Here is a 14,087-nt window from a genome sequence, read left to right as displayed (position 1 = left end):
GGCACTGGTTCTTCACTCTCCCGAGCACATCTTAGGCAACGGGCACACTCCTGGGTGAGGGTCGGGTTTACCGCGACTGCCAGGTTGACTGGCGAGGGACACAGTGTCGAGGGGCCTAAACAGGACCCGCTCATTATACACCCAAATGCCGCGGGGTGAAGATAGACTTCCCTCTCTCTTGGGGCTCCGTCTTTGGAAGCTCCCTCTTCTCCCTTCAGCGAAAGGCGTCCGCTGATAAACCTTTCACCCGTTCCACCCGCCTGGTGGTAAGCGATATGCGCCTCCAGTTCCACGACGCTTGCTACGTTGCGTTTCCCACTTCGCCAAGGGCAGTTCTCAACTAATTCTAGTTCTATCGTGCTTTCCCCGTATCCCATCCTCGTCGCCATGTCGGGGCCGAGGGGCTGTGGCCAGCAGCCTGGGCACGTGGGCCGGGGAAGTCGGCACGGCGAACTAGAATTAGGCACTGACGCGTGGAGGTTGATTAAAGATTATTTTACTTACATCGTAGATGGTCGCGGTGCAGGCAGGAAAACTTGCTTGGTTACAGTTGTAGACAGAAGAAAAGAAGAAAAACTCGAACGATGAGAGCTCTTTAAACCAATACGAGAGTCCGTGCTGTGACTCTCAACGAGCGCGCAGGGCAGGGGTACGTCAAGGATCGTCCGGTGACGGGGAGAGACCCTTGATGGGTGATCAAACCACCGGTCGGCTCCGAGACACGCACAGAGTTTGCTAGGCTCTACCACGTGGCCCAGAGTTCTCCATGAGATGGATGCAGAGTCCCCCTAAATGAGGTCCTCCCTGGAGATCTCCGACTTGGGCGGAAACTGCTCAAGCCTCTTATATGGCTAGCAAGCCAATCGCTAGCTGCCACGTGGGAATAATTTAGAAACAGCCAATAATGGGGAACAAATTTACATACGGGTGGCGGGAACTCCTTTGCACCGGGGTTTTCCTCTGCAGCTGAGAATTGCACCTTGCAAAGAAAGCTCCATGTGGCAGGAAATAATTCTGCAGTGCCGAAGCGCGCACACAATCATGGGTCATGACACATTTCAGTGTTCTTACTTTATTCAATGCAGTTCTAACTTTTCAAGCTGATTTTGGGCAACAGCAATCAAAATATTTCTTACTCCTTTTTTTGTTTTTTTTTCTTGCCTGCCTTGGAGACCATAAGCTTTTTGTGGGTTTTTTTGGGGGGGTTTTGTTTTTTTTTTTTTAAGGGATCCTTGGTCTCTAAATAGGATCTCTTAATGGTTCTTTCTGTTTATTTCCCCCATACCTAGTCATAGTATCTTTGCTTACTCTATCATGAATCTTCTCCACAGAAGTTGGAGCTCTATTTTGTGGCTCCACACCAAAAAAAAGAAAAGACCACAAAGCACCCAAATCTTCCTTAGCTTTCATGAGCTCTTGGTCTTCCCAACAAGGGTAACTCTGAAGTGTGAACACTCCTACGTAGTGAAAAGTGGTAGACACTGAGGCAAGAAAAACATGGTAGACACCAAGGCCCCCTCTACAGATTACATCTATTATGCAATTTATTGCACAATTAATTTAGACTGGCTACACATGCAGATTAACTATAAAGCCTTAAAACGGTCCAAATAGCTATAAATTTATTGCTGGAAAATGGATAAAAACTTTATGCTGGTTTCTATCCATCTTTAATTTGCATTTATAGCCTGTGCCCTGCAGCTGGGAGACCTGCAGCTTCTGGGATGCATTGGGTGCCCTCATGGCTGGAAGCCCCGTCAGCTGAGAGGGCTCCCAGCTACAGGAATTTGTTTCTTGATAGTGCAGGGGGAGCCTGGGATCGGGCTCCCCTGTACCAGCAGTAAGGCGTGATGGAATCTGATTTGCAATCCCATAGTCACACCTGCCATGCACACGTGGCATGGCAGGAGACACAGTTCTGTGGATTGTGCATTAGATCTCATCCTGCCTTCACCTGCACATCTAGAGAGGGCTCATTAATCTTTTCCCAGGGAAACAGGAGGAGGGCAAAAATCTACTGTCTAAAACTAAATCATTACCAGCTCCCTATTTTCTTGATTATGTTGAGATATACTTAACAAAGAGAAATGCATTAGTCAGAAAGACTGGACACTCTGTATTCTAAAACTCAAGAGGTTTTCATTGTCACCCCAAATGTCAGTGGCATCACTGCCTACAGTACATGCTCAGGAGGGTCATTTCCTCTGAAATAATCCCATAGGCAGGAAGAGACTTCAAAGCTTCTTCAGCAGTCCTTATAGCTGCCAATAGTACTAGAGCCATGGAGTCCTGCTTAAACTCCAGAAACAGGAAAAAATCAAGAGTGAGAAAGAAAATGCCACTAACTACTGCATTCTTATGAATTTATGGACCTTATAAAGTTGCCAGTTAACCTCTGCTGTTGACTTAAGCGGACAAGTCCTACATCTGGCCTAAGGTAGATAAAATGGGTAAATATGTAAAACAAATTCTATATGGCTCAATTTTTTCATGAAAGCTGAATTGGGGAGAAAGTTGATGGGGTTTATAAGAGTTATGCCCCCTCTACATGTTACAGGTATTGCATAATTAACTGGTTAATTGTGCAGTTATTGTAAGACTAGCTACACGTGCAAAGTAGCTTTCACACAGTAAAAATCTCCAACCAGCTGTTAAGTTACTACACATTGTCAAGGTCTAACTTTTATAGCTGGTTGCTATCAAGCTTTAATTTGAATGTGTAGCAGGGTCTCCCCTGTAGCTGGGAGCCCTGCCAGCTGACAAGGATGGGAACCAGCTGTGCACCTTGGCTGTTTTGAAACCCCTGAACCCTGGGGATTGTGGTTGCTGTGATTCCCTAAGGCTTGAGGGTGCATACAACCCCCAGCCCACTGAGCACCCTGCAACTGAGCTCCACCAGTACAGTCCTGGCTATACCTGATGTGCAATCCCACAGTCATGCATCCTGCCATACCATACATGCGTAGCAGCAAGCACAATTGTGTGGATCACGAATTAGATCCATTCACGCCTTAACCTACATGTATAGAGGGGGGCCTTAATAAATGCAAACTAAGGTGCGTGCTTCCAGTCTAATGAAATCCAAAATGTTCTACAGGTCATCACACAAGCACAGATTTTTTTTCTTTCATTCCTACCTAGAGCAAAAAGAAAAGGAGCCACCTTCTCTCCCTATTGGTCTAAAGCACTGGAGGAACATTTAACACATCTGAATCTTTCTTTGATCCAGATAAAGAAAGGAGTATGCCTATGTCCAGAAATAGAAACCTGATATATCATTTCTCAATGTGTTGCGTAACTACAAATGATAATGTAGTGCAGCTATCATTGGAACTCAGAGATCCTTGACATGCCTTCTTTGTACCCTCTTCCATTTTCAGGACAGGTGAGAAATATCAAATCCTGAAGGGATGTGCCCTCTAGACCTAGTAGCGATTAAACTTCTTGTATAAAGATGCTTAGGATTCTGTTTCATACTCTTCATTGTTAAAAGATCAAGAAAAGAATATTTGGTCATAAAAATCCAAAGTCCAAATTCATCCATTAGGAAGACTACATTCAGGATAGATGCTCTTGCTTCCACTTTGTGACATGCTCTTCAGCAGAGCTGCATTGCTTTATTATAATGTTTTTGGCAGAAACTGAAATCCATGTTCCAATGAAGTCCCTCAGTGGGCACGTGTTTGCAAATTTACCCATGTAAAACTACTGCGATTATAAAACTTTGCTCTTTGAACTATTTTCCATTCTCCAGTGTGTTTGCAAATGCAGAAGTCACCTTTGGTGATTCTTTCACAATCTGGATCCTAAATACATAGCTATGGTCACCAGCCCTACAGGATGTGGGCAGCACTTGGGCTGCCTCAGTAAAGAAAACATGGAAGCAGAGGTACATTGGAGCATCAGTTTTCTAGGAATGAGATTAAACAAGTTGACTCATTTAAGATCTAATGATCAACCAGGTTCTGTTTCAGTCTAATACAGTGAGTTTGGTATGTGTAAGTCAAGTGTCCTCTAAGAAGCTAAATGATCTCCTAGCCATGCTCTGGCCTTTCACCCCATACAAAGACTTGGACAACATTTTTCTATGAGATGTAAGGAGATAAGTGAGGTGTGAGGAGATGAGCAAGATAAATTGTCTAGGTCAGTCTGTCTAGCCAGATAAATACATTAAGAATCAAGATACAAACATCGATCAGGTGGCCTTCAACAAAATATAATTAAATCAAATTGCAGCATGTCTAGCATATGACCTTGCTTATGCTCCACTATATAATGTATGAAATTGAGTTTTATGCAAGATATACATGGCTTTACATGCTGCAATTAGTTAGATGTAATTGTACTACATTTAAGGCTGCTTTATCAGTGTTTGTATCTTGATCCTTAATATGCTTCTAAAATCTGCTTCAGAGTGTTTTAAGATCTCACAACCCATATTTACTTATAAAAGATGGCATTTCATTTCATGTATTTCTTTCTATAAGGAAATGCTTCATGACTATAATGACATTGGTAGGAAAATTCTCCAAAATCTCTGCCTTTGGCAAACACTAATTTAACTGCATCTTCCATGAGGATTAGATTATTCAGACTTCTCTATTGTTCACATGCAACATCACCGCTTTGTTTCAGACCTCATAGGTAATTGTACAAGACTTCAATGCCTGAAATGCATGACATATAGCAAACATGAGAAGTAAAAATGAATTGTATCTTGATGGAACAAATACATTTAAGAAAACATTCTTATTCGTTCCATTTCAACCAAATACCTGGACTGAAATTGTTCAAATCTTCCATAGTTTCGTGGAGCAAGGCGTACCTCATTTGAAGCGTAGTCTAGAGGGAAAAACAGTTGAGTGGATCAAACCCCACTTATCATGATCTGCACTAATCTTCTAAGCATAGTTTTGTTGATACAATTAACTTGTTTATGTAATTAAAACCTTGGTATTCATTGCCTAGGGTGAAAGTGCTTCAGGTTCTGGTTACAAGGAAATGGGTACCGTCCTTCTCTCTGTCCTTTGAATTTTTTTCCCTATTAAAGTATTCCTTATGTGATGTCTGAATTTGAGACTTGAGGAGATGTCAGGATCCAAAATGGAAAATTGTTACCTGATGATTCCCTTACTGAGACTGACCTCATCCTCGGTCTGCTAAACAAAAAATGTCAATTGCAGAGACAGAGATATTATTGCAATGTGTTTTCAGGGTCTGTGTATCATAGAAATCAGAATATTTATCATAAACTAGTTTATAAAGAAGCTACTGTCCATTTATTATTGTCCTTTTGAGTATCTCTCTGTATAGACATTCTCAGTGTAGGTATGCTCGACACCTGACCCTTTTGACCAGAGATTTTTTTACCACAGCAGTACCAGTAGTGAGAGCCAACCCTGTCACTTGCTGCCTTTCACCTCCTTGATGCTGAGGAAAAATTGGACACTTTCCACTCCTCAGCTCCTTTCAATCATTTGGCTGAAAGGATCGTTCTCTTGGTTTGCACTTGTACTCTTGTAGAAAAATATAAAAAGCTATGTTTTGTTGTCACTTTCCTTGACTTTCAAGAGATTGAAGATTTACTTTTAATACTTTGGAATGGAATAAGTGATGAAAGATGATAAGTTCTTTCAGATCACCAGCTTGGAAGGAGAGTGTTCTTTTCAAAAGATTGCTTAGACCAAGTTCTGACCTGGGCTTTGAAAGCTCCATCCAATGCTGATGAAGATATCTAGCAGGGTTATTGAGTAAAAATGACTTATGCCTCACAATTCTGAGGTTTCATGTTCTACAAAAAAAACCTGTCTACAAATTGTAGAGACCAAGGCACTGGACCTTCAAGCTAAGAGTCCTCCTAGTATGTTAAGTACTGATGGAGACCTGTGCACTTACATTCAGCCCTCCAGCTCCCAGCTACAAATGCTCGCATCCCGCTAAGAGAGATATGTGGTGACTCATGGAGTAGTGAATCTCAAAGCTTTGACACTGTCAGCTTCTGGAAATCAAACTGGTTCTACACCAGTTAGAATGGCTGAAGTGTTGAGAAGCGCAAGTACTTTATTTCTAACGTGGAGGTGCCTGCCTCTTGAGTTGTACAAGAACCTTTGTCATGGCGTTATCCTCAGCTGAGGTCTGCATCAGCATTGGTACTGATAAGCCTTGTTCCCCACTTGGAACCACTACCTCTGATAGCGTCTCAGCAGCCTGTCTATCTGGCACAAATCTTGGCACCATGCTTGGTTCTTATGACCTTTTCATTGAAGAACTTTTGTCACTGCCTTTCCACCCTTCAGGTTCTGAGTCTGGTATCAGTTATGATTTGGACCCTATTTTCATACCCATGCTGACTGCTGCTTCTCACTGTCCTAGGAGATCCTGTTGTTAGGTGCAATAGCAGGCATTTCAGCACTGTCCCTAACCGTAATAGTTTCAGAGGTCTCTGCTTCCTTTCCTGTCCCCCTCTTGTTTTGGAATCTTCAGCAATCTGTAGATTACAGATGCCAGCTGCTGAATCAGCTTCCCACTTATTTGCTTCCTCCTCTTCATAGTCCCCTGGGCAAGCCTGTTTCTCCAGCACCACTGTCTGGACCAGGTAGCTCAAAGGAGCTGTTTTCCTTTCCTAGAATTCTTGCTTCACACCTTGCTTTGATCAAGAAGATTGAAGGATTTGGGGACTTATGACCAATTGCCACAAGATTTACCATTGTCACTGTTTATTTGCACCCTCTTCCCCTTCCCCCTGCTCTGCCCCTTCTCCTTGCACACTTTTGGTAGAGCATTCTTCACCAGTCCAGGTCCTTGAAGATAGTACTACATATTAGTGATGCCATTCTTGATCCAGTGAAAACTGTAGGGTTCATACTTGATTCAGCCCTACCAATGAATAAGTGGACATCTCTGGGTGCCTAAGGACAAGGGACAGAGACATAGACCTTTATATCTGAAAGGCATGTTCATCTTCTATTCTTCAGTTTTGGATTGACATTTATCTTTCTTGCCCTTAGTTTTGGAAGGATAAATCACAAAGTCAGCATTACAGATGTCTCTAGATGCTGCAGACATAGTTACCCAGTCTATAACCACTGCTGTTGTGATGAAGAGATCTTGCTCCTGAGAATCTAGCCTCCAAAGAGAATTTCAGAGTTCTTTTGAAACCTTACCCTTTGAAGGAAGTGAGCTATTTAGCTCAAATATTTGCTGAGACCTTCCATTCACTGAGACGTGTGAAAGTAGCCCTCCAGTCCCTGGAAGTATATGCCACCATGTTTAAGAGCAGAACACGGTATTGTCAGCGCCCCCAGGAACAGGTAAATACAGTAAAAGTTCTGTTAACTGGCATTTTACAAGGTAGCACACTCAATTAACCAGCATGCCGGCTTGTAAGATAGTGAAACTGGAAGTGCCCACAGTGGGACGCCCCAGACGCGGTGTGAGAAGCAGTGGCCCAGGCCACTTGATTAACCGGCATATTTTATTATCCAGCATCCCCCATTCCGGGGGGATGCCAGATAACAGAACTTTTACTGTATTCCTGACCTGCAGATATGCCTTTGCATCTCATTTCGTTCCCCACTGCAGATTTGTTTTTACTAGGCAGAGGGTGCATTTACATGCACAATTAACATGTAGCAATAAACTCCAGTATAGCTTGTGCTGGAGTTTATTGCTCCCAGGCCCAGCATTTACACGTGTGCCCAGGACCACAGTACATTGAGCCAGGGAGGAGCAGCCCCAGCTGATGTGGGGAGGGGCCTAGGGGTCAGCCAGCCAGCCTGGGGCTGCTGACTCAGCTTAGTGTGCCACAGAGGTGCTGGCTAGGGCACAAGAGTGCCACAGTGGAGGACTAGCTGGTGGGCAGCCCCTGCATTGTAGCACTCTTGTGCCCCAGCCAGCCCTGGTCACCATCTCCACGTTTCAGCACATGTATCTGTTCCGCCATAGGATAGTACTTGTCCCAGACAGTACTATCCTACAGTGGAGTTAATTAATTTACTACACCCAAATACAGGAACACATGTAGACAGTGATGCTTTGCTTCAAAGCTAATTAGTCAGCTCCACTGTAACATGCATACATAAATTCACCCAGAATGTTTTGCTCCAGCCAGGAGTGCATGCAGCTCTTATGCTGTTTCCCTACTGTCCTAAAATATGTCTCTCTTTTTTTTTTGTTTGGACCAGAAATACTTGAAGCCATTAGGTCAAAAAGGTAGTGAGGAACAGCTATGTCTTTCTGAGTTTGTCTCATTACTGCCAGCAAAGTATCCTCTCTGTAATGAGCCACGGTCCAGCTGGAGCAGATTTTGTTCCAGGCCCCAGCTGAAGGTAGTCAGGCTGAGTCATTCCTCAGGAAGAGGCCCCATCTTCACTGACCTATACAAGTTCAAACCAGACAGCAGGAGACTGTCTTGGCAAAAGACCACCCTGCTATGCCTCTGACCTCCTTGGAACTCCTAAACATGAGTCTGTGCTCTGAACCTCTGGCCTGGACCCTCCTGAATGCCCCTGTTTCTGTTGTGGGCCTCCTGGGCTGGATTAACCTTTTTCCCTGACCTTGACCTGTCTTGACCTTTGTCTTGCTATCCTGAACTTGACTTTATCTTGGCTTCCACGCTGGTAAACCTGTGACCTATTGTAATCTCATTGGACTGACCACTACACCTGCAGTCAACTCTTACACTCCCCATTCCTTTTTAAGGATTCCTCTCATGAGAGATTAGTTCAGTGGAAGACTCGCACTCTCCTGGCCCTGCAAACAATAAAGGAAATTCCTCCATATCACAGGAGGAAGGAGTGTTACAATGGTGGTTTTCTTGTTCCAAAAAAGGAAGGGAGGATGGTTTTCCATCTTGGACCTACAAAAACTGAACATGTTAATTGGCAAGCTCAGGTTCAGGAGGGCCACTGAAGCATCTATTATTCCATCAGTGAAACAGAGGGATTAGCTCTTGACCTTACAGAGGGCGTATTTCCCTAAGACTCTCACAGACAACACCTTCTTTTCCAAGAGGGACAGGACCACTATCAGTACATAAACATCCTTTCATTTGGACCTCTTCACTTTTCCTTATCAATGTTTTCTTAGTAGTAGCTGCACATCTCAAAAACAGGAAATCCCAGTACGTCCCTATCTATCGAGTTTTGAAAGGAGCTCATCCAGCTGGTTGGGAATTGCCCCTGGCAGATGTGAGAAATTCTCAACAGTACCTCATTGACCATAAAGAGAAAAAATACTCTAGATAGTATGACATGGCATATCATGCTTCATCTCTGAGTCACATAGGCCTAGTTTTAGTCAGTGTATCTTCCAAACATGTTCTCTAAGCATAATGATGATAATCCCAAATGTTGTCTTCCCTCACTTGATGGGAGGATTTAATGTAGGCAAAGGTGCTTCCTGCCTACCTTCCTTCCTGTGTCAGTAGTAACAGGTGCTTCTCTTCTAGGATGGGAAATGCATACACTTCATCTCTTGTCATAGACATCAAACATAAATGTCCAGTTTTCTCATTGGCAGTCACTACTCCAAGAAGGGAGCAGGATTTGATTAAGCACACTGCACCTTTATGTGAGATTCTGTATTTTCTGTCCACACTTGTCCATAGGTAGTGCTGGAGCAAACCCTTTGTGTACTGCTAAAACAGGTTTCTGGTCAGAGGCTAAGGAACTGAGAATACCCACAGTGAAAATGTGTATGTGGACAATATACATCAAAGAACTCTATTTAATAGTAAACAGTTTCTTTTTGTATGCAATTATCTTAAAGGTGTAGAATCTCAGAGCTTTAATGTAAAGTCTGAGCTACAAATAATAATTGCAGATAGAGTAAGAGATTAGGGGACATATTAGTCACAGAAAAAAAGTCATCCGGTAACAAATTTACCTATTTTGCTAGGACTTTGAAATACATTTTGTCTACCAGTCATTTAAAATCTCAGATATAAATTGACATGACAAACGAAAAAGTCTGTATATTTCTAACGTTCTTACTCCTTGTTCCATTGTGAAGAATTTTGCTTGTTTGAAGTATGCACTTTGAAGAATGTAGATAAATTTGTGTTTTTTTTCAGTAAAAATACAGACATAAAAATAACTTATTATAAGTTTCAAACACATTTGTATTTAAATGTTTATTTTCTGATGTACAGCTGGTGAAATTGCCTAAGATATAATAGTACAAATAAAATTATTAGAGCAATATTAAGAACTAAATTGGAAAATTATATTTTGTAAGAGTAGACAGCTATCAATTTAAAAATAAATATGACTTCCCTGGTAATATTTCTTGAAATACTATAATAAAATTACTTTAGTTGACAAGAAAAATGTATAATATCAATTATTACTTTCTATTTTTCTCTCATGTAACCATATATTTGTAATGCTTATGGCACAGGTATGACTAGTATTTTTTTTGTGAATTGGGTGACCAGCTGGAGACATTTTAAAGGGGGCAGAGTTTTTTCAGAGCACCTGGATAATGAGAATCAGACACCTTCAGGCACCTAAAATCGCTAGTTACACTTGAAATTTTGATTTGACTTGTGCATTTTGGTTCTTACTAGTTTCCAGTTGTGTTTTTTCTTTGTTAGGAAATTAATTGTTTTATACTGAAAAAATGTAAAATTGCTTCCTTTTAGTACGGTTCCACTGGGATCTGATCAAATTCTTCTACGGGGAGCTCAGTTAAGAAATACACAGTGGGTTCATGGAATAGTTGTATATACCGGACACGATACAAAACTTATGCAGGTTTGTATAGATAGTTTGTAAATTCTCTATTTTGTCAATTTTGATACCACTATTTGGTTAAAATATTTTCAGTAAAAGTGCTGGCTCTTGGAATAATAAAATACAGTCTGCCTGTGATAGAGCAGGTCTTGTCTGAGTTAAGGTCAGTAAAAGTTCAAGATATACTACTTTTGTGGTACTTAGTACATGTAAGCTTTTTCAGTAGTAGGCATGGTTTTTTTCCTGTAACTTACATTGGAAGAAATATTTCTCAATAACCTAAATCAGTATTGCTTTGCCCATTCAACCTTTGTATGATTTTCATGATTATTTTTTTTAAACTGTCCCGTTGCGGAGCTTTCCTCAGAGCACAAAGGTAAGTATTCTTTTACAAACAGTGTACAATTTAATTCATGTGAAAAGTACACCAGGAGAATGTCAAAACGCCAAATATCAGGACTTTTTTGTTTTTATTTCATTCATTTTCTAATTTGCACAGCTTAGTCATGTGAAATAGATTATCCTATCTTTGTTCTATTAACAAGGTTCTCTGTAGTTTGGGCTTTTTGGCTGCTTGCAGACGTTTAAAAAAACAAACATTTAATTAATTTTTAAAACCACGCTTTACCAGAAGATGCAGTGTGTTACTTCAACCCAGCTCCACAGCACCTGTATAAATTGGACCACTTCAGTGGGGCTTTTTGGTACTTTGATCTAATAGCTGAGTCGATCAGCTATTAGATAAAAGCACCAGAAAAGCCCCGCTAAAGTGCCCAATTTATAAAGATGTTGGGCAAGCTGGGTCCTCTTCTGAGCTTGATACAGGAGCGCACAAAGTTTAAAGTAAAGCACTTTTTTTGTTTTTTAACATCTGCAAAAAGCCCTTGATGTTAAATTTTATTACTAGCTGTTGTGGTTGTTCTCTGGGATCAAGTATGAATTACTTTGGCACAAGTTAAAACTTGGTGTGTTTTTAAATCTTTTTAATGAAACAGACATTTATGCAGTCTATTATAATATTATGAGGTTGGACAAAGTTATAGAAAAGGTATGTTTAAAATGGTATTTTTTAGGCACAATAATACAATATTACAGAGCTGCATATATATCTCTTTCTATGTTTATTATCCATTGTTTTGTTATCTTTTTGCAGAATTCAACAAGCCCACCTCTTAAACTATCCAACGTGGAACGAATTACAAACATTCAGATTTTGATTTTGTTCTGTATCCTTCTTGCCATGTCTTTGATTTGTTCCATTGGTTCAGCTGTATGGAATCGAAGGCATACTGAAAGAGACTGGTATATCAGTCTAAACTGTAAGCATTAAAATAATTGTATTAAATATTTTGTTGTTCTGATGGTACTTAAGTTTCATACTTGGCAAATAGAACTGTTAAGCATTCTTCTGTTAAGTATATTTAAATATTGAATTTACACAACATTGTGTATATGTTTGTATATAGAGCAAAGCTAGCATACTATACCATCATATTACTAAGTTCAGTGAGTGGTGAATTAACTTAAGGAACAAAAGGTTGTCATTTCTCTCTCTCCCATCTTTGAGCTTCATAAGGAAGCAGTGTTCATGCTTTGTCACCTCCTTCCCTAGCTCAACAACCTCTCTGTAGGAATCATCAGACATAAACCACTCCTTCTGAAGATTTCCTAGGCACTCGTATCACATTCCATGCAACTGGTACTGACCAGTTTTGTTTGTGATAAATTCTTCCTCTTCCTTGATCTCCATTATCCCAATATATAAAATTGTGGCTTTAAGCTACTTCTATCAAAAGATTTTACCCATATCTCAGCCTTTAGTTGTTTACTCTTCACCAAGTGGAAAACAGAGAGCACTGTCCTATAGGTTGCTGTGAGAGAAGACAGATATAGTCTTAAAGGGGCCCTTATGATTAGGGACCTAGTGAATCTGAGGCAACTGCCCTCCCGATTTCACAGGCAGAATGCAGCCATTTTGCAGGTGGAACATGGTGGGGCCCCCCATGCCTCTATTTGGCTGAGGGGCCCTGCTGTTCACCATTGATTGACTGGAAGGGCTGCCTGTCATGGGACCCCACCCTTTGCCACTGATTGGTGGAGAAGGACAAGGATCACATGACAAGCAGCCCTTGCTACCAATCAGCAGTCAAGCATGGGGGTGGCAGCCATCTTGCCAGCAGCCATTTGAGTGGGCAGACCTCCTCACCTTTCCCAACAGCTGGTTGCTGCAGTGTCCTGAGGACTGCCAAGTTTTTTTTTTATCAGGAACTTGGGGGGGGGGGGTGTTGCTCAATTTCATGGACAATGCTGGATTTCACAACATCCACAAAATCCTTTTGGTTTTGGTAGGTCCCTACTTATGACCACCGATCTTGGTTTTCCCTGATTAAAAAATTGCAAATTCTCTGATTTAAAAATCCCAAAATCTGTGATTAAAATGAAAGGCCCCCAGAGCCCCTTGGCCCTGCTTGTGCCCCTCCCATCCCTCCACACAGCCCCCCTGGCCCTGCTCAGATCCCTCACCTCCCCAACCACAACCCCTCCCCCCCAGCTTCCATGGCTATGAATCCAGGAACCCGCGTCTGCAGCCCCCTGCCCCCAGCACAAGGTGGCAGCTGCTGCAGCGGAGTGGAGCCCAGCTCCCCCCTACTGCCTGCCTGCTGGGGGCTTGGGCAGGGGGTTGGCTCCCTGCCACTGCGCACACTCCTGGAAGGCAGGGGGGACCACTGTTCCCCAGATCTGTGCATGGGGTGGGGGCAGCTTCGCACTGCCCACTGTGGGCTCAGGCTCCCACCCTGCTGCTGTCACTCGGGGCCTCTGCAGCCTGGTGGGTGCAACCCAGTGCTGCAGGGCAGAGCGGGGCCATGCAGGAAAGCTGCTTGCTGCTGTTAGGTCCGCGCTGCCCTGGTGACGTGTCCCTTGCTTGCAGGGCACAACCCTGTGCCACTGCCCTTACTGCAGCCCTATGTGCAGGGGATGCCTTGCTAGGGCAGTGTGGAGTTCACTGTGGGAAGCAGCTTTCCAGCACAGCCCCAAGCTGTCTTGCAGCGCTGGGTTGCACCTGCTGGGCTGTAGAGGCTCCAGGGGAGGGCAGCAGGGCAGGGAGCCCAAGTCCACAGTGGGCAGTGTGCACCCACCCCCATCAGCGCACAGATCTGGGGGACACAAGTACCCTCTGCCCCACCCCAGGAGTGCATGCAGCGGCGGGAAGCTGGCCCTGCCCCCTTAAGCAAGCCAGCTGCGGCCCTGTCCCACTTCCTGGCGGGGCCCTGTGACTGCACATTGTGGCCTAGAATCCCAAGTTTCATGTACCGCCTGGCTGGGCAGCAGGCCCAGCCCTGCCCAACTCACTTT

The 14,087-nt window shown here is 42.9% G+C and overlaps 1 protein-coding gene across 1 annotated transcript in view; it reads left to right on the top strand.

The window, feature by feature from the left end:
* ATP8A1 (ATPase phospholipid transporting 8A1) overlaps nt 1-14,087 on the top strand; it is a 188,923-nt gene that overhangs the window by 60,214 nt on the left and 114,622 nt on the right. The window contains exons 10-11 of the mRNA XM_006029939.3: nt 10,643-10,754; nt 11,887-12,052. Of these exons, the coding sequence (XP_006030001.1) occupies nt 10,643-10,754; nt 11,887-12,052 (278 nt within the window). The remainder of the gene's footprint in view (nt 1-10,642; nt 10,755-11,886; nt 12,053-14,087) is intronic.

This window comes from Alligator sinensis, unplaced genomic scaffold, assembly GCF_000455745.1.
Source record: "Alligator sinensis unplaced genomic scaffold, ASM45574v1 scaffold58_2, whole genome shotgun sequence".
NCBI lineage: Eukaryota > Metazoa > Chordata > Crocodylia > Alligatoridae > Alligator > Alligator sinensis.
The sequence above is the reverse complement of the archived record's forward strand: the minus strand, read 5'-3'. Positions and strand labels throughout refer to the sequence as shown.